This window comes from Pezoporus occidentalis, unplaced genomic scaffold (genome assembly GCF_034315485.1).
Source record: "Pezoporus occidentalis ecotype Australia unplaced genomic scaffold, CSIRO_AGI_Poc_V1 ctg208, whole genome shotgun sequence".
NCBI classification, from domain to species: Eukaryota; Metazoa; Chordata; class Aves; order Psittaciformes; family Psittacidae; genus Pezoporus; species Pezoporus occidentalis.
In genome coordinates, this window is record NW_026913943.1 from 55,695 (window position 1) to 80,139 (window position 24,445).

Below are 24,445 nucleotides of genomic sequence, written 5' to 3' on the forward strand. Positions count from 1 at the left end.
TGGTTTTAGGCTGCTCTGCGATGACAGAAACGAAAACCACCTTTGAGACTGCTCAGGTGCATGTTTCCTCTGTGACTCTTTCTTTCTGTCTAATTTCACAACTGGAATGGTTGCCTGGTTGTAAAACCGTTTCCTCAAAGGTTGGGTTAGTAAGTTCCTGTCTTACCTTGTCACGAGCTCTGACTGCTGGCCTGAGTTGTGTAGTATCTAGGTCTCACATTGATAAACCTGGTAGTAAACCTAAATTTAAACCCCCCTTTTCCTCTCCAAGGGAATTCTAAGAAACATTAAAGGAGTTGTGATTTCCTTGCTGAGGTTTTTAGAGATATGCTTTCAGGAAGTCTTGCTTAGACCTTTGAAGTTGACCTCTTTAGCGATACAAAATACAAAGGTTTCCTCTGCAAAAGGCTTTTCAAAAAGAAATTCCAGATTTGGCATTTCACTCATCTTTTTATGTATTGATGGATAGATTTTGTGTATCGATTGATGGTTTTCCAAGGCAGAAAGAAAGTTTGCATCCCTGCTTTAATGTCACACGGTTCAACTTCTGTGAAGGTATCTATGATTTAATTGCTCCTGGATGAGCTTAGGGACAACCACACTAGCACTAAAGTCCCTGGAGCTTTTACGTGCTTGGAGTGAGCAAACTTCTGTTATAGAAGCTTTTGTTACAGAAGGGTAAGTAATCTTACCCTTTGCATTTGTAGAGTTTATTAATGAACAGTTCTTCTTCAGAACACTTATTTGATCTCTAGCCAGCTTCACAGGAACGAGGGGGTTTTCTGCTTTTACTATCTCCATATTTCATTGAATCATGAATCAAGGAAATTATGATTTCTTTCTGAATATGAGTTACCCTGTTTGTGTTTCCATTTCATGTCATGGTTTTGCAGGGATGTACTCTTTAATGAACATCAAGAGAACCAGACTTTAAAAAGCATTTTAATGAAATCAATAAGACTTCATTATCTATCTCTCTCCCCTTCTGCCATGTCTTAAGCAAAAGAACTAGCAGTTATACTTCTAATACTTGCTAAGGGTGAAGACGTAATGCTACAACTGAGAGAGACAGCTTTCTTACATCAGGGGGCAGTCCTTTTCTCTTCACCCTTATGTATGCTTCCCCTTAATTCCAGCCACATGGTCCCACCCTCTCCTGGGCATTGGCTCTTGAGCAGTCAAGCTGGTTGCAGAGTCTGTTCAGTTCATTAAGCTGGCAGAAAACATTGTGCTTTTTGTTGGTGGTGGTTTTGCAAGAGCAATGTTCTTCTGTGTTACTGCACTCGACAGCTTGACAAAGGTTCTGACATAAGCACAAAGCTGGCGTGAGGAGGGGACGGCACAGGGACGGGATGCCTGGCTGGGAGTGAGGGGGAACCTCCTTTTGCTGGCAGCAAGCCACACTGCATCCAAGCTGTGGTTTTCATTTCTCTACAGCAAAGCCAGCAAAGATTTGACTGCTCTTGGATCACAGAATAAGCCAGGAAGTCAGTTTTAAACAGAAAACAAACTTTTCAGGCTTTTTAGGATTCCATATGAAGACGACAAATTCTGTGAGAAGCTGACATCGGTGATGTGGCCTGTATTGTTGCATGGTTTGCTTAATATTTTTAAAGTAAATATGTAATGAAATGAATTCCTTTTCCCTTTTAAGATTCTAAAACAATTTATCTTTTATTTATCAATTTATTTAGTTTTTAAAGCCATCAGCAGTAAGGCTGAAATCCAGATGAACTTGCATTATGCCGTGTTCTTGCTGTGCTGTACGTGCATAACCTCAAAGTCTGTGGCTCTCCCTTTTCAGCCTTTATACACAGTCCCCCTTCCCGAGAGAAACAAAAGCTCTTTGGAAGTAACTAATATACAGTGTTTGCCTATCTTGTGCTTGATGATTGAAGGAACAGTTGAAACTTGCAGGGCTTGTTTTTCAGCTTGTAAAGAATAATGAAAGGAGGATACGGATTCCCTTTACAAAGAGCTACTTTCCCCCAAGGGCTTAGTCCTACTTTCAGGTTGAAATGCTACAACAAGTTGAAGTATAAACCAGTTAACATCTCTTCTCTGGGAAGTATAGGGCAACAGCAATGGGATAACTTGGAAAATAATGTATTCCAGGAAATCCTGGCTAGTTTTGTTAGGCTGCCCAGTGCTTTTTGGTTGATCTTCTTGCAGTAGGATGTGGATTCTTGAAGAAACCACCAGACCTAACTTTTGAGGATCTAGGAGTATTAGCAGCTCTTAGAAACAGGAGTCTTAAAGGTTGTTTGTTGCACTGTCTATGTACAGAATAAATCCCATATCTTTGCTTTGTTTCCAGTAAACATTAACAAAATGTCAAAACCAGCTTTGAGGAGAAGATACCTTCAAGCTTGGTGGTAGGCTGGCATTGGAAACAGCTTTTGCACTGGTGTGCTAAATGTGTTCTGAAGGAGTTTCTTAGGCTCAGGGGGCTGCTTGAAGGCTTTCGTTTGCATGGCTTTATGTGGGATCAGTTTAGGTTAAAACAGAACAGGAAGCTGAGTAGAACCTTTGGGTATATTTGGTGGCTGAGGAGCAGTGGGTTTTTGTATAAGTTTTAGGATTCATTAATAAATAAATATATATATATATCTATAAAAACCTGTGAATGATTTGACTTTTTCCCTTCCATTTGAAGCTTGTTTTACATGTTTTATTAGTAGGGAAGTAAGAGCAAAGAGAGGCACCAGGGTATAGGTGTGTGCCTAGCTACAATAATATGAAGTATCGCAGATTAAGACATGTTGATGTGAGCATCAGAGCTTGTAAAGCTGGAATTCTACTCTCCAGAGGTATTTACCTCAAAACTGTACCAAGTTAAAACTAGTTGTGTGTTCAATAAGCAGATTGTCATTGGGATTGAAGTTCTGTGTTGCCCTGCCTTGGAATATTGCTGTTCATGTTGCTTACATAGAACATACTTCAATATTGTAACTCTAGGTGGCTCCTGGGGATTTGAGACAAAGGTAGATACACTGTGGGTGTTCACAATGTGCAGTTCCTTGGAAGACGGGGTTCTTAATCCAAGGCTTGGATCGGGTTTCAGACGTCTAAACTCAAACCTGATTTTCCTCCTGGACTCTCTTAAAAGTGGATCCATGGTTGTTACTAATCCATACGCATTGGTTTTAGTTAAGACAGTGTTTCAATTTGACTTCTTCAGGTGAAGCTTCATCATTGAATCCAGCTAGGTAGCAGCACAAAATCATTTTTTCCCATTTTAGATGCTCATTCAACTTTCAAGTGTCAGCTGTTTGCTGACTCCATTATTTCTCTTACCTATTTCTCTCTAATGGTAGTTCCCCCCCCCCCCCCGTACTTTCTTCACTAAGTCATTATATAACTTCATCATGCAGTCAAAACACTAGGCTTTTAGCATGAAAAATGCAGTAAATGTTAGTCACTTGTCATCATCTGCTTGAACAGGTTTTTATGGGAACGGGAGTTTTCTTGTCAAGAGAAAACCCAACAGCAATATATAGCCAGAACTTCCTTCTGGCCTTCTTGAGCAAGCTACCTTTATTTAGATCAAGTATTGGTTGTTTAAAATTAAAGGAAATTTATCAGAGAGTTGTTTAACTTACTAAAAATTAAATCAAAACAGTGGATGCAGAAAAAGTTGTTCCAGAAGTGCTTGGCTTTGTGTCTGTCCGAACAAACAGCACACCTTGTCCTTCTTCGACAGCAAACCCTGAGGTTAGCAGGTATGACCACACAGTGCCAAGCTGGAGACTGTTGCTCTTCTTGTCCATATCATGCAGTGATCCTCTACAAACCAAAGCCTTTCTTGAAATGGAGGGTATGTTTTTGATGTTCAGTCAATGCAAAGGTAATTTCATAATCTCTAAATCAAGAGCCAGATGAGGAAGTTCAGAGTTAGCCCTTGTAACTACGCTGGTTGCAGCCTTAATATGGGCAGAGGTGCACCTGTAGCATGAAAAGTTTCTTCTTCCTACTCTTAAACCCAGCCCAAAGAAACAAACTGATTTACCAGTGGGTTTAACCTGATTAACTCTGTGTCATGAGAGCATGGCATTTTCAACAAGGCCAGTAATCTTCATCTCAGTTTTGTTCTTTTGTGGATAGCTTTTGGAGTATATTTACTATGACCTTCCATTCTGCTCTTTCCTGTCTGCTTCTGGAGCTGGGCTTTGTGTGGACAGAAGGTAGATACAGTATATACTGAAACTAGGGACATGCATAAACAGCATGTGGCGTGGTTTGTGTGTTGTGGATTGTAGGAATAGCTCGGTGCCAGTTCATCAACAAGAATTTGTGCATATTAATATATTTGGAGGCAGTTAATTTCGTTGGCTGTTAGCCTACTCCTCAAGTTATTAATTTGTGAAATCTGTTTTGAGGAAGGGGAAAAACTTGGAGGCAGCATATGGTGTGATATTGGGGGGAAAGGACGGCTGCGGGTGTAAATCTTGGTTTGTCAGTTTAGTGGGAGTACCTCTTGTTCTTTAAAGATGCCATCTGCACAGGATTCTCACTGCAAGTCTTGCGCTTCTGTGCAGATCATGCAAGAGCTCACTGAGTTTCGAAGTTGGGCTGCTTTGGGGGAGGGCAAAGTGACTGTTTTCTTCTGTGCCACCTTTTGATGTATTTTGTTTTGTATGAAGGCTTTTTTTGGTTGCTGTTTAAAAATACCTTGATGGGTCTAGAGCTGAACTAAAGGGCTAGTTGTCATAATGCTCTGTATCGATCCTTCAGCCCTTTTGACACAGTTCCTGGTCTTTGCCTGCTGATGTTCTTTCCTGATGTTGTGTGTCTCCTCTCTGTGCTCCCTTCCTGCAATTATCAGATTGTTATTTCCATGCTCTGGTTTATAGGACTTTAATGCCTTGAACTGTGCTTTGTAGGGTGGGTGAGACAGGGCAGCTCCTGCTTCAGTCATGTGGTTGATTTAGGAGCCTCTCCATACCTCTATTCTACTTCTTTAAATCCATTCATCTCTCTATATCTGAGTGTACAATGAGCATGACAGTTGTAAGGGGCCTGGCTTCCTTGTTAAACTAAGGCATTTTGTGCAGTGCAGATACCTAAATGTGGCGTTTCATGTCATGTTTTCTACTGTGCAGAACTAGGCACCTTTCTGTTTCTCTAGCTCTTGACGCAACATGTGCTTGGAGAGCCTTGTGTTCCATCTTTCTCCTCCAGCCAACTGCTCTTCAAGCGTTACAGGGATCAGATAATCAAATCTATTACCAAGTATCAAAGCATTACATGATTATTTCCAGTGCCACATAGGAAAGATGTTCTCTTCTATTGCATGTTCTGAGAATCTGAGATCCAGATTGTATGTATGCGTTCCCCAATGTGTTCACTCCCTGCTAAGAGACCCTGACAGAGATTGGATCAGGTTGAGGCACAACAGACAAAATTTGTTCAGTGGGTCTTGATATGCCAAGATAGGGATTCAGGGAAGTTTGGTACAAGTTCTGCTGCAAAACTTAATGTCTTTTTCAGTCTTACTCATTTCAGCTGAGAGAATCGAATAGAGAGAAATAATTGCTGTGGGTGATAACATGCTGTATAGCTTTCTGGTTTTGAGAACATGATGTATTTGGATTCTTCTGGAGACACCTGAGAGAGAAAAACAATTTGGCAATGCAGATGGTCGGTAAGAATGCTGAAGATGAGAAATTACAGATATAAAACCTGACATTTCCCATACTGCTGAAACAAAAAAAGACCTTTTTGCAGAGTGCTCACGGGTCTTCCTTCTGTTAGCAGGTGACTTATCAAAAGGTTCAAAGCTCGTCTTGCATACTGCAGAGGGCCTTGGCTTTAGCTCCCCTTTCTCTTCCTGCCCCACACTTAATTTAAGCATATGCTTGCTGCAGGAGACAGTAAATTCATGCAGATGCTCATTGTGTGTATATTTTAAAGCCTGGTTTTAGGTGTGGATTTAACTGTCTCACATCAACTTACGAAAAGGCCTTTCTCTGGCTGTTTCTTTTACTTCAGGTTATTCTTCTCACAAGGCAGCCATTGCTGTAACAAGAAGAACAATTCAACTTTACATCCTGGCCAGGAGAAGTTGCTCCTGGAATAGTTTTTTGTCTCCTACCTAGGTGAAAACCCAACCCTTGCAGACTCATCACATGGAATTGTGTGTGGTTGTATAAGGATTGTCGTGTTCTGCTGCTACAAGACAGCAATGTATTTACTCTGTAAGGAAGTATTATTTGTATTCTGATCTGTTTCTTTTTACTCTTAATTGTGATCAATTTGGGGTCATCTTGTCTAGGTTTGGCCCACAGAAGGCTTCTGTCCAGCTGTTATCTTTTCTTCCTTGTTGGGGCCACATAAGAGGAAATAAAATGGCTCATGCCATACCCACTGAGGTACACAGAAAACCAGTGATACTTCAGTATCTTGGACAGGTTGTCTCTTCCCTCATTTCAGGAGCTTTTCTAAAGCTGTTGCTACTTGAAGTATTAAAAAACTTACTTATAAGCTCTCATACTACTAGTAGAGAAGCTTATCTGGATTTCATAGTGGATGTGTATCTTCCATATTAATGTTGTTGCAGTTCTTAAGCTCTGCGTTAATTTATCGATCAAGATGACACTGGAACGCTTCAGAATATGAGTGCATCAGGAGATGTTGCAGAATCTCAACTCTGAAGAGTCGTAGGAATAATTCGGGGAAGCATTTGTCAGGAATAATACAGGTAGTGTTAATTCTGCCTTGAAGTAGAGGGATAGACCCGGTCACTTCTCACCATCTTCTACAGCTATGTTTTCCTGTGATTTTAGTGGAAGACACAACACCCCTGTCAGTGGTTTGCTCAAAACCACTCCCTGTGTTTGGTTTTGGAAGCGTGTTTCTTCATTTAGTTTTGCAGGGAAGAGATCCTTGCAGTCCCTTGACTTGCTTGAAACATCTCCTCTATTTACACCTCCTGTATGGAAAGTTAACCTCAAGAGGTTGGTTTGTTTGTATTGCCAGATATTTTAGGCCTGCTGACTCATTTTACCAGGCCAAGGGTGTGCTCTCATGAGCCAAGTACCATCAAATCAGAGGGATGCGAACTTAAAGGACATGGAGTGCTCCTTCCTTGTCTGTGTGCTTGGTCGTAACCCGAGCATACAGTTACTGTGAAGGAAATGACAGACTGTAACCTCACAGCCTGTCTTACCATGCCCACACTGTTATAAGAGATCACTAACCTTGTTTGGAAGTGCTTTAAGCCTGGAGAAACACAAATACAAGTAAGGGTAATTGGTCAGAACTCTTTTGGAGAGTCGGGCACAATGCTTGAACACCACAAAGTATCTACAGGTAAAGGAAATCATAGGGAGTGTGCCCTAAGGCGAATAACAAACTCCTCTGGGCTATGGACTGGCTCATGGTTTGGCATGGTTGGTTGGTGAATTGATGCCAAAGATGTATAAGCTGTGGGTATAGTATAGAGAGTACTTTCTGTGTCTGGCACAGTGTGTACACTCAGGAATCACTGTCTGGCTTGGGGATTTTGTTTCATCTCTGCAATAGTAATATAAACCACTGCACTTCCTGTGTTTGATCATATTCTTGGTAACTTACTTGATCTGTTTGCTCTAAGGGTGTCACTTGCCCTTAGGTTCTTCCAACAGTCCATGTCTGAGTGGCATGTGTGTAAAGGCTGATCCATTGCCCTATAGTAAAGCCTTCTTTGGTAGTCATTGCTTTAGAGGTGTGTGTTTTGTCTCCCAGATCTGGCAAAGTAAAGAGGAACCTTTCTTGATTCTCATTGCTGGTTGTTGTTGATTATTACTAGATCATTACTAGAAATTCTGTATTTAAATGAGTCACAAACATGTAGCTCCTATGCTGTGTCTTCAGCCCAGTGTTTTTTGGCAGTTACTGCTTTTAACTGAAGGTGCAACATGATACAGGGACACTCCTCCAGTTTTGATTTATAGCACCTCTCATAGCTGCAGATGTATTTATCTTGACACTCACTAGCAGGTATGACACAGAGGAAATGAACTGAAATAGCAGATCCAGGCGACCTCTTTGTGTTACCCTGTGACTATTTTTTGCATTGCTGAAGTGAATGAATGATGCATTGAGCCACAGATGCAGAAGCTCATATGCAGAATACCTATGCAGTCTAAAAATGACATTGAGGATAGTTAGCAGCCCTGATGCTAGCAGCAGCTGTTACCTGTTCTCCAGCCCTTCCTGAGGGAGGGCAGTTCATTCTGGTTTCTAAAACCATGTGGTAGGAATAAGGATACAGACATTAGGGCTGTTCTGCTACCCTGCTTGTGGCTTTTAGACAAAAGCCTGTGCTGGAAGCTTGTGACAGTAGAGGGGATAGGAGGCTGTTTATCCATGAAAGAGACCAACAGCTCCTGCATCCCTCCCACATTCTGGCACTGGCATTTTGTCCTGACCCTTGTTGAGCTCTGTGAACCTGCTCAGACAGGTCAAAGGCTCCTTGCTGCTAATGATGAGTTCATCCCCTCAAGGTGAGACTGCTTCCCCTGCCAGACAGGCAAGGTGACCCATTTCACCATGGAGTCAAGCAGATGCAGCTCAGTGCAGGGCGAGCAGCCTTTTTGGCATCAGTGAGCTGTTAGATGGGCTTAGCTGTTGTGTGCAAATGCCCTCACCTTGCCCCTCCCTGTCAAAGGTGGTTTGTATCACACTGTAATATTAGTCTGGATGCGTGAACAGTCACGGGGTGACAAATAGAGGGGTATCTCACACCTTTCCTGAGTCAGGAGCAATGTTACGCGCCATTCCTGCTGGAGCAGCGCTTGGAACCACTCCAACAACTGGGAGTCCCAGACTCCCTTGTTGCAGTGTTTTCTAACGGTGAGACAGTTATTCTTAATATCTAATTAGATTTCTCTTCTTGTGAGCTCAGTCTTTTATTATAGCTTTGGCAGGCCACAAGAGTTAATTACATCCTCTTTGCAGTGGCCTGTAACGTACTTGAGAACTGTCAGCCTGGCTCTTCCTCCATCAGCACTATCTCCTTTAATTAATTAAACTCAACCAGTGGGTTCTTCGGTTGTTTCTCCAGTGTCAAATATTCATTTGATGGAAATTTTCCCTCATGTTCTCAACTTCTCCCCAGTTTCCATAGGGCTAAAACGTGTGCTCAGTTCCAGCTGAGGTTTTCTTGTCTCCAAGGCACAATAACAACCTCCCAGGCCTTCTCATAGTCCTGTGAAGCTTCAAAACGCTGTTTGTCTCAGCACCATAGCACGGTATTAAGTCATTGAGGTTGCTTTGCTGCAGCCATCGCTCCTCATTTTGTGTTTGTCCACTTAATTTTTCTTGTTTCCTACCTCACAATTGTTTTTATTGAATGTAATTGATTTCAGATAGTTTTTCCTACTTAACAAGTTACTCTTGAGTTATTGTCCTGTCTTCCAGTTGCATTCGTGCTATCTTGATGTAGTCTGTACCTTCTGTAGGTGTATATTATGTGATGTCATTGAAGCCATTGAACAAAAGTGAATGCAATAAATTCCCTGTTAACTAAGAGGGATGAGGGCAAACTAAATGCTGGAAAAACATTGGTGTCTCAATCCATGCTAAGTCAATGCAGATTCCACTTAGGCTTAGAGCAGCAAGAATGCGCTCAGTGTCAGTATGAGCATGCTCACGTGGTGCTGTGGCCAAGGTAAGGAGCCTTCCAAGAATGCAGTGCAGAGGCACTAAAGCTGGTTGCATAAAGAACACAACCACGTTGACTTGGTTTGGACTTCTTAGTTTTGCCTGTACAGAACCACTGCTGCTGGTTTTATGTTGTGGTGTGGGTGAACTCAATCATTCTCATAGACGTGGTCGAAAGTACGTTCATCTCTACTGCTGGACAGATGCTGCAGTCATCACCATGTATATACCATTGAATCATGGTATGGTTTGGGTTGGAGGAGACCTCAAAACGCATCCAGTTCCAACCCCCTGCCATGGGCAGGGACACCTTCCACTAGAGCAGGTTGCTCCAAGCCCTGTCCAACCCGGCCTGGCAATTTGATGTAGGTAGGTTGTTGCCTATTGGTAACTTTTCATGGGGGTTATGGATATTTTAAGGGAGAAAAGAAGATAAAACCAAAGACTTGTGAATGGCAATCCTAACACAACATAAACCTGGATAAATCTGGGAAGTTGCCTCTGAAATGTTGAGGTCACTCCAGACCTGCCCATTTGCACACAGATATGCCAGAAATTGCCAAAAGGAAAAGGCTTCAAGTTGTCATGTGAACCTGAATGAAGTACTTAAGCTTGCATTTAAGTCATAACACTTCTCTTGGAGGCAGCAAAACTGGGAAATGTGACCTGACATGTTGTCTTGGTGCTTTTGAGCCACTTCTTCATTGTCTTACAGTGACTGGTTCTGTTTTCAATGTCTTCCTTGTTTAAAATCGGTTTTCATGTGCACCTTGGATCTTACATTTGAGTTTCCCAGGGGAAAATGTGCCAACATCAAGTCAGCATGTGTAAGGAACAAGCTCCACTTCACTCTTCTTGTGTGTTTGGATAGGGTAAGCAGTTGCAGTGAGTACAGATAAACTTACTTTCTGTTCTGATCCCAGTATTCTACAGAATATCTGTGGTTTTCCCAGGTGATGTCTGTGCAGGTCAGCTATTTAAACTAAAGAATGTGTCCTCCAGCTGTACCAGAGTGCACGTTTGTGTGTACTGGGGCTTCTGGATGGAAGGGGCTGGCTTTATATTTGACTCCTGTCAGTGCCAAATGGAAATATTTGTTAAATCCATATTTGTGTACCAATATTACCTAACTACACCGCACTCTGTCATCCTCCCAACCTCCCAGAACTGCAGGACTCAATGTGGATGATGACTCTTGATGCACATACATATGCATGATATTTGATAGTTATTTTTAGATAATGGAATAGTATAATACAGGAAAATATTATGTATAGAGTATAACAGATACAGAAAAAATTGAAAATGTCAGTATCAGATATCTCTTCATAAGTTAAGAAATACTGTTCTAGAACTCTGTTCTGACTTGTGATTTAAAAGGCTTTGCTTCAAAGTGAACTGGAGCAGAAGAGTGAAGCTCTCCAGGTGACTCTCCATGCCTGTGGGTGACTGAGCAGCTTGAGGGAGCTGAACAGAGGGTGGGTAGTGGTAGTGAAAGTGGTTCCAGAAAGGTGGCTTGGTTCAGAAAGGATTTACAGTGATTCAGGATGAGCAGTGACTAACCTGGCACCCTTCAATAACTGGAGAAGAGGAGCCAAGTCAGGCAATAGACACAGGGGAATTTCATTTTCACCTGGTTCAGCAGTAACCCAGAGAGGGAAGATTGTTGCTGTGAGTGTTCATCTTCGTTTCCCTGATCTGTCATGTTAATCCCTTGCTAACTGTGTCTGTCAAAAGAGAATCATAGAATGGTTTGGGTTGGAAAGGACCTTAAGGTCATCCAGTTCCAACCCCCCTGCCATGGGCAGGGACACCTCACACTAAACCATGGCATCCAGGGCTCTGTCCAACCTGGCCTTGAACACCAACAGGGATGGAGCATTCACAACTTCCCTGGGCAACCCATTCCAGTGCCTCACCACCCTCACAGTAAAGAACTTCTTCCTTATATCCAATCTAAGCTTCCCTTGTTTAAGTTTTAACTGGTTACCCCCTTGTGCTATCACTACAATACTCCCTTTAAAAGACTTTACTGATAAACCAATCTGAATCAATGAATCAGCTTGGAGAGCACTCCCTCAGGCAGCTGCCCCAGCTTGTCTGCTGGGGATCCTGAAGTACCAATGCAAAGGGTGGTAATAAGTCTAGTTGATAGATTACACGTTGTGTGTTTGCTGGAGGTGGAAATGTTCAATTGCGAAGTCAAGTTTTAGGATCATGTGCTTGAACTCTCTTCATTTAACTTGGCTGTGGCAAAAGTTGCTGGAACTTTTGAACTGTTGTTAAAATAATGTAACACCTGAGTGGGTCCCCAGCAAGTCTGTAAAATGGTCTGTAACACCTGAAACAGCCTTTTCTAATGCGTTCCACTCCTGCTTCTGCAGTTCCTTGTGGGTTTCGTGCAGCACTGAGAAAAGGATGCTTCAGCTGAAGTGGCGTGGAATAGATTGACCAAAGCAGCGTGGTTGCCTTCTTTGATACCAATATCACAATGTCTGGCTTTTCCCCACATAGATTTGCAATTCCATGTATCTAAATATTGCTGCTTTCTGGAATGTTGGGGGTTTTTCTTACTGCTGTTTCAAAAGGGATTATATAGTAAGGATAATTGTTGTCACTAACCCCATTAGCAAAACCATGCTGCTTCTGGTGGGCAGGCGGAACAGGGATGTATTGGGCTGGCTGCGGCTGGTGTTTGTAACAGATACATTCTGGTGCTGTGTGTGATGGTCTGCACCTGAAACTTGAGAGCTGAGAGGGAATGTGGGTTTAGCTTTAGGCGCTAAGAAGTGTGGCAGCTCTGCCCTGAAATGCCTTTCCAGAAGGATGCTTTTCAATGGTGGTGTAATTCCTGCTGTATGAACATGGGATGAAAACCTAATATTGATCTGGAGATCTTTATTGCCAGCCTACACTGCATGTTTTCCAAGGATTATGTGGAACTCTCTATAATTTCAGTGAGCTCTTCCCCAGCTTCTGGTATTGTCTGGAGCTTCAGGGAAACATCAACACCAAATGGGGAACTGGGAGGGCTGGGATACAGGGGCAAAAATATCTCTAACATGTTTAATGTTAAAAGGGTCTCAAGCTGGCTGTGTTTTAGTGCATCTGAGTGATTTCCTGATTGTCTCACAAACTGCATTATATGGTGACCTGTGTTCTTGCTTTTACAACCTTCATTCAAATAAATCACAGGTTTCTGTGTGGTAGTATTTGTTCAGACTGGTTTACCTGCTGTCAGTCCTATCCCAGCACAAAGCTCTAGGTTTAGAGATAAACAGACCCTCTTCCAGCATAAAAAGAGAGGCACCTGGTTGGTTTTTCTGTATGTTGTATTCATGTGTGGTCCTCTCATTTCCCTGCTTTCCCACCTTTCATATACAGTTGCATTTAACAGAGTGGAATTTCCTTATCTTGTTTCGGTTTTTCCATCTCGCCTGTGTGGGTGGACTTGCAGAACCAGTGTTCTGGATCTCCCAGCATTGCAACAAGCCTTCTTGCCCAGTGTGGCACATCGGTTACTTCGGGCATTTGAAAAAGAAGAAGCCTGTTATGGAAGAAGATAGAAGAACTGAAGCTGACAAAGGTAAGCCAGGGGCTTAGAACCTGGGTTTGACACTGAACGTAAAAGGAATTTCCCAGATAGATTTACCTGTGCTCAGGGCATTGCAGAAGTAGGTTTCTTCTTTGTTCATGCCCTGCCTGTCCAGCATGTGCCAGAATGAGAGTAGTGGGTGTACACCATGAATGATGTGTTTTGTTTATGGATTATACCATGCAGGTTAACTTTGTCTTGACAGCAATATTAATTCCAGTATTCACATTTATATTAGCAAGGTTCAGAAGTGAACCAGTACTTTTCTAACTGCACTTGCCATGAGAGCACATGTATGTAGAACATGTTGAGTATCTCACTGATTGCTCTTGCTTATTTCCGAACAGTTCATAAGAAACAGATAACACTATGAGCACAGCAGAAGTTTGCAAAATAACTTTATGGGACATTTTATAAGAGTTAAGTAGTGATGGGACAAGGGGGAATGGCTTTAAACTGACAGAGGGAAGATTTGGATTAGACATTAGAAAGAAGCTCTTCCCTGTGAGGGTGCTGAGGCACTGGCACAGGGTGCCCAGAGAAGCTGTGGCTGCCCCATCCCTGGTAGTGTTCAAGGCCAGGCTGGACAGGGCTTGGAGCAAGCTGCTCTAGTAGAAGGTGTCCCTGCCCTTGGCAGGGGTTGGAACCTGATGAGCTTTAAGGTCCTTTCCTAGCCAAACCATTGTCTGATTTATTACTAGAGGTAAGATAATGTTGGCAATTCTTAGTTAGCCCCACTCCTCTGCACAAATGGCAAGTTATCTCTACTATCATCTCATCAGTGCACTCCTACATCTGAGGTTTTGGCACATTATTTTTGTGTTACTTTATGACCCAAGTGTTGCTATGTTTGACTCTTCCAGTTAAATTTTGCCAGGCTTTATTAATGTGGAGGGAATAGGTGTGGCAGACAGAAGTATTTTACATTCTTAGTGTTTTAATGACTAGAATTCTGTACAGGCTTTCAGTTCTAGCTGTTTTTCTTTCCAACAAAATCCACTTTCCCCCATAAAAGTTAAGCACAAGAGGATGTGTTGCTCTGAGCTCTGTCAGCTCTTTATGTACATCATCTTTTTATGTTTTCCAATACACTACAATTAGTTATGCAGTGCATAGCTGTAGTTCACTGCATCATACATGTTTCATTTCAATGTCAGTTTAAGAGACAGTATAGCAGTTGTAGTTATTGCTCCCTCAAGGATAAGACTGATATACACTCCTTTATGTTTTTCCCTTTTCAGCCAAGTAAGTTCTCATGTTTTGCTACATTCACCACTTTCTGATTTTATTAGGGTTTGGAGTACTCACATTGCAGCCTTGTCTGTTTTGCAGGTTACTTTGGGTTCATTCAAGTGAAGTCATAACGTACGAGGCACTCCATTTAGACCCAGGAAAAAAACGACACCAAAAGGCCAAGCAAGTAGAGTAAACCCAGAGAACCTTCTGAATTTGACGCCTGTAACTAGTCTTCTGGTGGCAACTTTAAGGAGGAGTTGATTCTTGTGGTCACAGGGAAAGAAGGTCCAGCCACAGGCATGTAATAAATGATGCTTAATAAATGATTCCAAAAAAGCTGCCTTTATGTGTTTGCTTTTACTTGTGATTGCTCAATTGGATATCAAAAAGAAAAGCACTAGGGCGAGTCTCTAGATGTACGCCTGGTTTTCCAGCAGTCTTCTGTGCTTGGAGGCTGACTTTGTATACTAGAGCTAACCAGAGGGACTGGGTTTTCCAGGCAGAAACAGGGAGAGACTCTTCTGCCCATCAGAATACCCTGGCGCATCTCAGGCATGTCCAGGGGTTTGCAGTCTGTGACTTAAATAAACCCAGTAAGCTTTAAATGGAAAATACATGAGAGAGGTAGGCAAGAGGTACCAGGCAAACATTGCTCCACTTGCACAGCATGAACACACTTCGGTTGTGACATTGTTTGCAGAGACATGCAGGCTGGGGAATGAAATAGGATGGTGTTCAAAGCTGAAGCATCACACTGTATTTCAAGCTGCTACAACAAATTATTTAACACTTGGCTAATGTGCATACACTTGTTGGCTCCCAGCATGAAAACAAAGCAATTGCAATCAGCTTTCTGCCCAGTAGAAGTTACTGGGATATAATGAGAAACTTTGTCCTGCACTTTTGAGTAAATGGAAGCACCAGGAAGCTGTTGGAAGGAGGATGGTGCTGCATTAACTAGAGGAAAATAACTTTGAGGGCTCTGTATCCATTGCCTGCAGCTGAGTAGTGCAGTTGAAACTGATGTAGTGCAGCTCAAGCTGATGTAGTGCCGTTTCTCTCTGGTAACATAGCAACTGGACCACACCTCCTCCTACTGAAAGATGCTAAAGAGCCCTTTGAGCACTATCTGGTGTACTGCAAGGGAACTGCACCAGTTTTAATTGCCACAGCATTGCCAGCTGATTATTTTTTTTTTGCCCCTCATGGATGGCAAGGAAATTCTTTGTTCTCTGTCAAGTAATCCTGGTTTTTCATTCACTGCTCATGTAGTAATCGTGTTTATATTGCAGAGAAGGACTATGCTAATTAAAAATTAATACCAGAATGTCATCTGTCAGTGCATTTAATCTTGTTTCAAAGTAAGTTTTTGATTACAAATAAGCACTCTTGTCCAACTGATGCTCTTCTCATTTAGCACTCCTATATGGTTAGTATTATGGTAACCTTTTGAAAGAATACTCAAGGATTTGAGCATGTTTTTCTTCTCGCTTAGACTTTGCAAATGACTGAAAAGCTTTCCCCACTCCTAACCTCTCTTCTGTTGTGCAACAAAAGAGCTTTCCTTTAAGCATCTTGGGTTCCAAGCACAAGAAATCGTCTCTGGGCGTTACTGAACATTTAAGGTGTGATAAATCCTCTTATGCCAAGTTGAATTTTTTTGATGTATACTGTAGATTTAGTGTTTAACTTAGCTAAAACAAGTGTGGAACTAGTGTTGGTCAGAGTTTCTCTTTTAAGGTTGTTTGGATCTTGGGTTTTGAACTTAAAAAAGGGTATGCTAAGTCTGCATTGGATGTCGCAGCCTGACTTGGTTTTCTGAAGGCTGTTTCCTTTGCTGCCTGTCTTAGAAAGATGACTGTTGCATTAGAACAGTACAAACCCCTTATTCTGGCTTTGTGACTTGCATTAGGGAAAGCCTTTTAAACTATCTGAAACTATTTAAATGCATTGGTTTCTTACTGTAGCGACTTACCAGTTGTATTTGCACTTTGGTATCAGCTCGGGGAGGAGGGGGTGTTTTGGTCACATACGGCAAAACAGCCACTGCAAAATAATGCTATTGGTGTTGCTGTACCTGCAGGTTTCCTGAGAATTAAAGAACCAAATCTAGTGTAGAAAGTGGCAGCTTGTGACTTGGGTACATCAAAACCAATAGCCTACCTAAAGCAATATCAAACTGCGTACTTGGAGCTGTGCGTATACAGTAAATCTGTGGCAATATTGTGAAAACTGTATAAAAATGCAAATATTATGTTAACTTGATAACGCTTATGCATCCCCTCCCCCTTCTGTCTTTATAGGTCTACGAGGGCTAATCAATCTTGGGAACACATGTTTTATGAACTGTATTGTCCAGGCACTTACCCACACTCCACTGCTGCGAGATTTCTTCCTCTCCGACAGGCACAAATGTGAAATGCAAAGCCCCAGCTCATGTCTGGTCTGTGAAATGTCTACGCTTTTTCAGGAGGTGAGTGCTGTTTGCCACAAACACAGTGCCTTTCCCCAGAGGCTGGCTGGTTCCTGACCCAAAAGGGGTTGTGTTCTGTTTGCAGATAGAAAGGGAATCAAGTTACATTTCCCCTCAAGGTGTAAAAGAACAGTAAAGATTGAGTTGAGACCCTACCGTCACTAATACCCAAGTGATGAAAAGGAAACTATTGTCCCTTTAAGTCCTATTCTTAAGTCACCCTTGTTTAGGCGAAGCTGGTATTGGAAATAATTACAGTGCTGCCTGCTCTTCTGAGACTGATCTGCAAGGCTTCAGTCTTAGAGCTGAAATGTGTGCTTTAATTAAAGGTACAAGTTGTAACTGGAAAATATGTCATGGGCTCTTTGGGTGCTAATGGGAGTGAGAATAAAGCAATGGTATCTAGCCTGGTGGTTTGGAGCACTGGATTATGTAGGTCTGTATAAATATTTTAAAGATCTTGATTCAGTGCTTTCTAGCAGGGAGTAACATCTTCACTATCATCTCTTACGTGGCAACCCATTAATGGCCAGGAGGAGGTAGAGAAGCGAGTTTGTTGGTACGGTTTGTACCTTCCATGTAGGAGCTACTCTTCTTTCTCTTCCTCACTCAGGTGACTGGTTGTGCAGTGTGCCTTTCTCTGTAGGTCTAGTCTGTGCTGTATGAGACAGGCACAGTCTTTTCCTTTATAGTCAAAGAGCTTTATTAACTATTTTAATCTCACATCAGTAATGTAAGGGCTGTGGCTAGACATGGGCTCCGAGTTTTAAGATGAGTCTTTGAAAACAAACAAATCCAGTCTGCGCCTTTCCTTCAGTGATAGATCTGCTTTCTTGGGAAGTAAAAAAAACCCCAAAACCAAAGCCCAGACAAAGCAAGTCAGGCAAAACCCCAAAAAAGCTTTAGTACATGCTGTCACAGAGCACTTAAAATAGCTGGAGATGTCTGTACGCGGAGCATGTCTTTGTGTATGTGCTGTCATGGAAGCTCATTCAAGCTGAGCCCAACCTAAAATAACTTTACCTTTATCTTGTGATTTTCAATTTGATTTTACTTCTGTGCTTTTTTCACCAGAGAGGATTGGTTTTGGTTATTGCAGGCGAGTTACATAGGGAAGGCAAAGCATCCCTTTAGCCATTCCAGTACAAAGTTGTTTCAGTGAATTTGCACCTTTTCATGCTGCTTCTCAGTCATTAGTTATAAGTTATACTTCTTATTCTTTGGTATATTTTTCAGTTCCTCACGAGTCTGTCAGGAAAGGAGGTAAAACCAAAAAGCAGGAATACCAATAGGTAGCAGCTGTAGGATTATTGAAACCAGATGTGCAGTTAAAGGGGGAAATACCACTCTGCCTAGGTAAAAAAATTCAGTCGTGGTCTAGAAATACCACTTTCCTTACACTGTTAGTAGAGAAACCTTATTTGCTTGTTTAAAAATAAAAGGTACCATTAAAATCTTGATATCCTTTCATCAAGCTGTGCTCTAAAGTCTCATTTTGAATATTACCGCATTCTATTTACGCACGTAAATCCCTTGGGAAAGGGGGAATGAGTGTTACATTACAGACTGGGGGGCTGGAGGAAAGATCAAGACTGTCTAGGTAATGATTTTGTATTTGCATTAATGTATGTGGAGCCCTGTTGATGGCCTGGGATGCCTTTTACCAGACCATATACAAGCATCTAACAAAGGACAGGCTTCTTATCCAAAATGAGCCTTAAATGCAGCATTCACTTTAGTTTCAGTTGTAATCAAGTTTAATTTCATACACAGCTTTGGGAATCTCAGCCTTCATTTTCCCCAATCAAAATTCATGCCTAAACTTGCATTAGTTCTAATAATTGATGTGCTGCAACATTGAGGGTATGTGAATGAGGGAAGAGCTATAGCTGTGATATCAGACTGTGAAGATGGCAGGACAGCATCTCTGCCCTTATCTCACGTTGAAGTTCTGCAGATCCGTGCTGTGAGAGGACAACAAAAAGTGACTCAACCACCTTGATGTAAAACTAGAGCTTAGTCCTTCACAAGCAAAACTGTAGTGGCTGCAACCAACTCAGTGTATTTTAACTTGCAAGCAGTAAATACCATGTTATGTTTATAGCTCTGTCAGCACTCATTTGTTTCCCAGTGAGTTTTAATCTCTCTACATTCAGAATTAAAACCAAAGTCTTGCATTTTTTGAGCTGTCCCAACTATATGGAGGAAGATTCCTACACTCTGCAGTGATAAGGACTCAGTGGAGGAAAGCTAACGAGCGGAGATTTCAGTGCTATGGTTAAGAATTCCTTTGTAATTGAATTACTGGGGAAACTTTGGTTCAGGTTGTGTCTTGTTTTCACGTAGCTTTCCCACCAGGATTAAGTGATGTACTTATCCCAAGGCATTTCACCCAGTGACAAACCATCAGGGCAAGGGTTAACTTCCATCTCCCCTCCACCCTTCTTTTCTGAAGGTGTGATCTTAGGCAAAAGGAATGCCAGGGGATCTGGTGAATGCCTGCCAGGAAGAACTCTCCAGGAGAAAAAAGAGACTCTTTGGAACACTAAATGAAACTTACTTACCTAAAAAGCAAGTTTTGCTCCTCAAACAAAACAACACTTGTTCCTTTCTTTCTGGTTTAAGATCATTTAATTATAATGGGGTGTGTGATTTCTCTGCAATAAATAGGAAGCTACAAAGTTCTTGCACCTTGAAGTAGGTTGGTGGTGAGTAATGAGTATCAGATGGTTCTCAGAACTGAGGGTTTTTTCCTGGTAGCTTTTCTCACAAACATGCCAAGCATTGATCTCTGTTTGTTGTAAAAATATGTTGACTGCATCAATTAACATTCTCATTTTTGCTACTTGAAACCTATTTCTCAATAGAATCATGACATGAATTACACTGCATAAGAAAAGGAATAAAAAGGATTTGGGAATAACAGATAGTGGTGAAACTGGATGGAGGGAAGATAGAACACACAGAATCCGTTCATTGAGCCTTTGGGCTGAAAGGGTTTGTGCACTACTTTTTACTTGTATTTGTGTTTTGCTTCAATGAAAATTAAGGTACTTCATACCCTAAGGTTTATCTGAATTGTTTATGGAATGGCCATTTAGGAAGGTAGGAGTAGTGGATCTGTATCCTGGTATACTCTGACTGAAAACCTGGGAGCATAGCAGAATGCAGGGCATCCACTCAGAGGTGTAAAGAACATCATCTTCCCATCATTCCTCATTCTCATGAGCCTGTCAAAGTGCACAGCACAGCTATGGGGAGAGTTGAGAAGTGAGGATGGAAAGGAAAATCAATGATAAGGCTTTAGCAGCTTGAGATGGCATTCTGTTGCAATGGCTATGTATAAAAGAAGTTATAACTTCTCTCTACAAGAGAGAAAAAGTAGGTAAGTCTTTACACAGACGCCTTGCAGTTTAGTGCCCAGTTAGTAAAATCCTTGATGTAAATGTAGAGCATACAGTGTGTGTGCAAGGCAAACAGAGTTTCTGACTCCTTGAACCATTGCTCTTTGGGAAAGCTCCAGGAGGTGTTAAAGGCACATGTATTACCCGCTGCCTTTATCCACTGTAAATTTTCTCAATGTTTAAAGTCTTAATTGAGAACCGGTTTCTAAGAGGTGGTTTTCACTTTGCAAATTGGACTGGAGCCTGCTACAGGATTTATGCCTATAAATTCTTGATTACAAGGCTTGGAGACTGTTCCGTATGCAGCATAGATCAAATGTATTTGTTCACGTAATTGGGAAACTTCCATGCATGACTTTCTGGCAGGAGGAGGAGAAAACACTACAGAGATGTGTGTGGTTGTGGTTGGTTTGGTTTGCTTTAAAACCTGACTGGTATCTGTGTATTTTTGGTAACAAAAATGCAAAATATAAAGCTTAGAATCCTCAAAATCCTATAGATTCTTCGTTTTATGCTCCAAAAGCAAGTGTTTTATGTACAAAAAAAGGAAGTTATTATTACTTGGTTTGTATGTGAGAATGGAGGCTTTGAATCCTGGGTTGGGTTTTTCCTTTTTTCCCTTTTGTTTTCCCTTCTTTCCCTTGGAATAGCCATTAAACAGCGTATTTTCAAACACACTATTTAATACACAGGCATTTTCCAATGGCTTGAACTAGTTCTCTCCAATATAAACAACTGATACTGCTGAATTGAAAGCAAATTTAAACCCAAATCCTTTAAAGTTACGGTTGGAAGAATTGTGCCATTAAAGCATTTTAAAGGTGACTTGCAAACCACCATCATTATTTCTGTTTGCATGCTTTAATGAAAAGGTTTGTATAACAGTGATTGAATCAGACTTTACATGGACTTCTTTCCCTTTTGTGGGCTGGAACAGCTCTGATAGGCTGCTTTTCCCAGCAGCAAGGAAATGACAGAGAAGGGATGGCTGTTTTATACATTCCAGTTAAAATACTGCTATTGAATGTGCTCAGGTTCCTTTGTTTCATTATGATTTATTATAACAGTGACACTTCCCTCCACACACAGTCGCCAGCGTTTTCCTAGGTGCGTTTCTAGCTTCTCTGTGATAATACCTAATAATTTGATAAAGCTTCTTGTTACATCCTTCCCCTCCTAATGAAGCACCAGAGGATGTACAATCTGGCAGGTCTAGTAACTGCAGTGGAGCAATTACAGAAAGTGCTGTTGGTTAAAATGACCAGAGAGAGCTCTGGGACTAATTGTAAGGCGGGACAGAACAGAGAAGTTTTATTGCTGCAGTTCCCTGAATTATGTTGAGCAGCAGCTGCGTCAGCAGATTTCAATTACTCTACTACTGCTCCAGTCCCTTGGTGTCATTCTTGTTGGCAACAGAGTTTAGCTATTGATCTTCTTATTTATAGAAGCATTCTGTGGTGTTCGGGTGCAGAAGTATATCTTCTTGTTGGGAAAAAGCAGAGCTTGCAGTCAGTAAAGACGTCTCTTTGCAAGGAAACACACTAAAGCCATTTAGAAGAGCCTACAAATATGAGGCTTAGATGAGAAGATTGTGTTCCTTTTTGCCTGTCTGTCCTTTAAAATACAGTGTGTTTTATCTTGGCAGGTTTGTAGCACAGTGCCTGTGCTTGCCCTGATGCAAAATGCTCAGAGACTGGGCAGGAAGCAACTTAGGGCTGGGGAAGGAAGCCTGCTTTTCCAATGAGAGGGAGACATTATACATTGCTGGGGTTTCAAACCTTATTCAGTGTTTTTGCTGCTTCTTGTCTTCTGTTTGGGAAGGGTAACTGAAAATAAACCACGATTGAATCAGCTGGATCTGGGCAAAACATAATTGTGGTGTTGCAGGAACCCTTTTACTGGCAAATACCTTTTCCAAAGGGTAGGGAAAGCAGAATGACTTACAAATTTTCACTTATTAAAACAAAAACATTAACTCCATTAAATGCAACCTGAAGGCCAAGTGAATAAACTCAGTTTGGGCCTTTCCAGCTCCCTGAAGGGATACCACAAGCATCTGTGCTTTGCTTTTTGGAACTGTTATCATGGTGCAGGGGCTCTCCAACAGGTACAGAAGTCAGCTTGCTCAAGAAAGGGCTGTTAGCTTTGGTCTCAGATTCTGGATGCTGGAATTGGCACCAGCAGAAGTGAAGACCCAGGAAGGTGAAAATTGCAGCAGTAGCACTTGGATATAAATAGGGAAGGTGAAGGAAGGAGTTGAAACTTGACTGAGGGAAACACAGACCCTTACTAAGAGGGTTTTGGAGTGGTTTTTAAGGGGGACCTGGCTGGATTTTATTACCAAAAAGAAAGCATGAACTTCTCTCGGCAGGTACTCGTCCTCTTCTGTGCTGATTTACCTCCCCAGCTGTGTGCCACCACTCAGCAGCAGCATTTCACATCATGGTTTTGCTGACTGAATGACTTGACTGTGCACTCTAATATGCTTTTGGCAAACTCACCTGGGGCAATTGCAGTGACTCCTGTAGCCAGCTCATCAGATTTGGGCTGAAGCTGACTAAGAAGCAGATGCAGGAGCTGGTCCAGGACCAGATCTCCAGGCAGTGACACCCTGCAGGAGCGGTAATGGGCAGGGATAGGAGAATGAAGTGGTACCTTCAGCTCCGCAAGCAGCTGTGCTGAATAAAGTTGTTTCTAAAGCCTTGTGCTGCTTATAGCAATACAGTGAAAGGCCAATACTGGCATGAGGCTACCATCCTGCTTGTAAATCTTTTCCATTAAGGCAGGACTGTGCACAGCCATCAAATGCTGTGCATCCAGTACATAGATAGAAGACAGTTACTATGGTTTGGTTCAGGGGCAGGCTGACAGTTGGCATCTAATATTCTCAACTTCAGTGTTCTGATTTTGAGGGAGGTACAATCTGTGGATGAAATTCCTGATCTCTTGCAAACGTAGGATACTTCTTCCTTCCCCTCTCCAGCTATTTTAATAAACCCCAGTGGTATCAGTAAGGACTCTGGGAGTGTTGTTTGTATCCGTCTTCTGCCTGGTTTTGGCTAATCCATCACAAAATTATGGAGAAAGGAGAAAGGGAGAAAACCAAGGTGCTCTAATTCTGAGATCACTTTTTCAATAGTCTGTGATAAAAAGCTGTCTCTGTCTCTTATTATTAAGACCATTAAAATTAAATGGTTTAAATATATTTGACTAACTGCACTCATTTAAGTTTTTAATAATTAAATGCACTGAGGCTGTGTAACTTGTTAACAGTCATGTCCTTTTCTTTGCTTTGAGCAGTTTTACTCTGGGCACCGATCTCCTCACATTCCATATAGGTTATTGCACCTGGTATGGACTCATGCACGGCATTTAGCAGGGTACGAGCAACAAGATGCACACGAGTTCCTCATTGCTGCATTAGATGTGCTACACAGACACTGCAAAGGTAAGGCTTGTCCTGAGTCTTCAATCAACAAGGAATATTGGATCAAAAGGAGGTAGAACAATCGCTTCTTAAGTCAAGTTTAGTGTCTCCCAACAGCAGTTTTAGCAAATTCCCTTTAAAATGTTTGGTAGATTTAAAGGAAGAGCCTTTATAAATAAACCATAACTGTCAAAACCTACCTAGAGTTAGAAGCAGACAAAGCTGTGCATTGCCTTCAATCACCATCGTGGGGTTCTCTTATTGGTTGTGAGTCATTGTCTTTTCTTTTCAATTGCCATTCTAATTCTATTTATACTTGAGGTAGTTAGAACTCTTACTCAGTGTGTCATGGGACTGATGGAAATAACACAGGGGAGGCTATGGCTGTTCTGCTTAAATATTATTCTACTGTATTTATGAGGCCCAATTGCTTATAGAAATACGAATAAGAAAAAAAGTAATATTTGGTTTTGGTATCTGGTTTTGTTAGTCTGTGTATAAAATATGTACTCATACAACCGTTCTACAATAGTAGACCTATTCATTGATATGCTCTTAGAGATGAAGTATGAAAGTGTTGAATTGATTTGCTAATAGCATATGAAATGATGTATTTCATGTTGGTTAGCTGAACTAAGTCCAAGCTGAAGATTTCCCAAGCTGCC

The 24,445-nt window shown here is 41.7% G+C and overlaps 1 protein-coding gene across 2 annotated transcripts in view; it reads left to right on the top strand.

The window, feature by feature from the left end:
* LOC134163797 (ubiquitin carboxyl-terminal hydrolase 22) overlaps window positions 1-24,445 on the top strand; it is an 84,755-nt gene that overhangs the window by 40,680 nt on the left and 19,630 nt on the right. For both annotated transcript variants that reach the window (XM_062618958.1, XM_062618957.1), the window contains 2 exons: window positions 16,780-16,949; window positions 23,654-23,801. In XM_062618958.1, coding sequence (XP_062474942.1) covers window positions 16,780-16,949; window positions 23,654-23,801 — 318 coding nt within the window. The remainder of the gene's footprint in view (window positions 1-16,779; window positions 16,950-23,653; window positions 23,802-24,445) is intronic.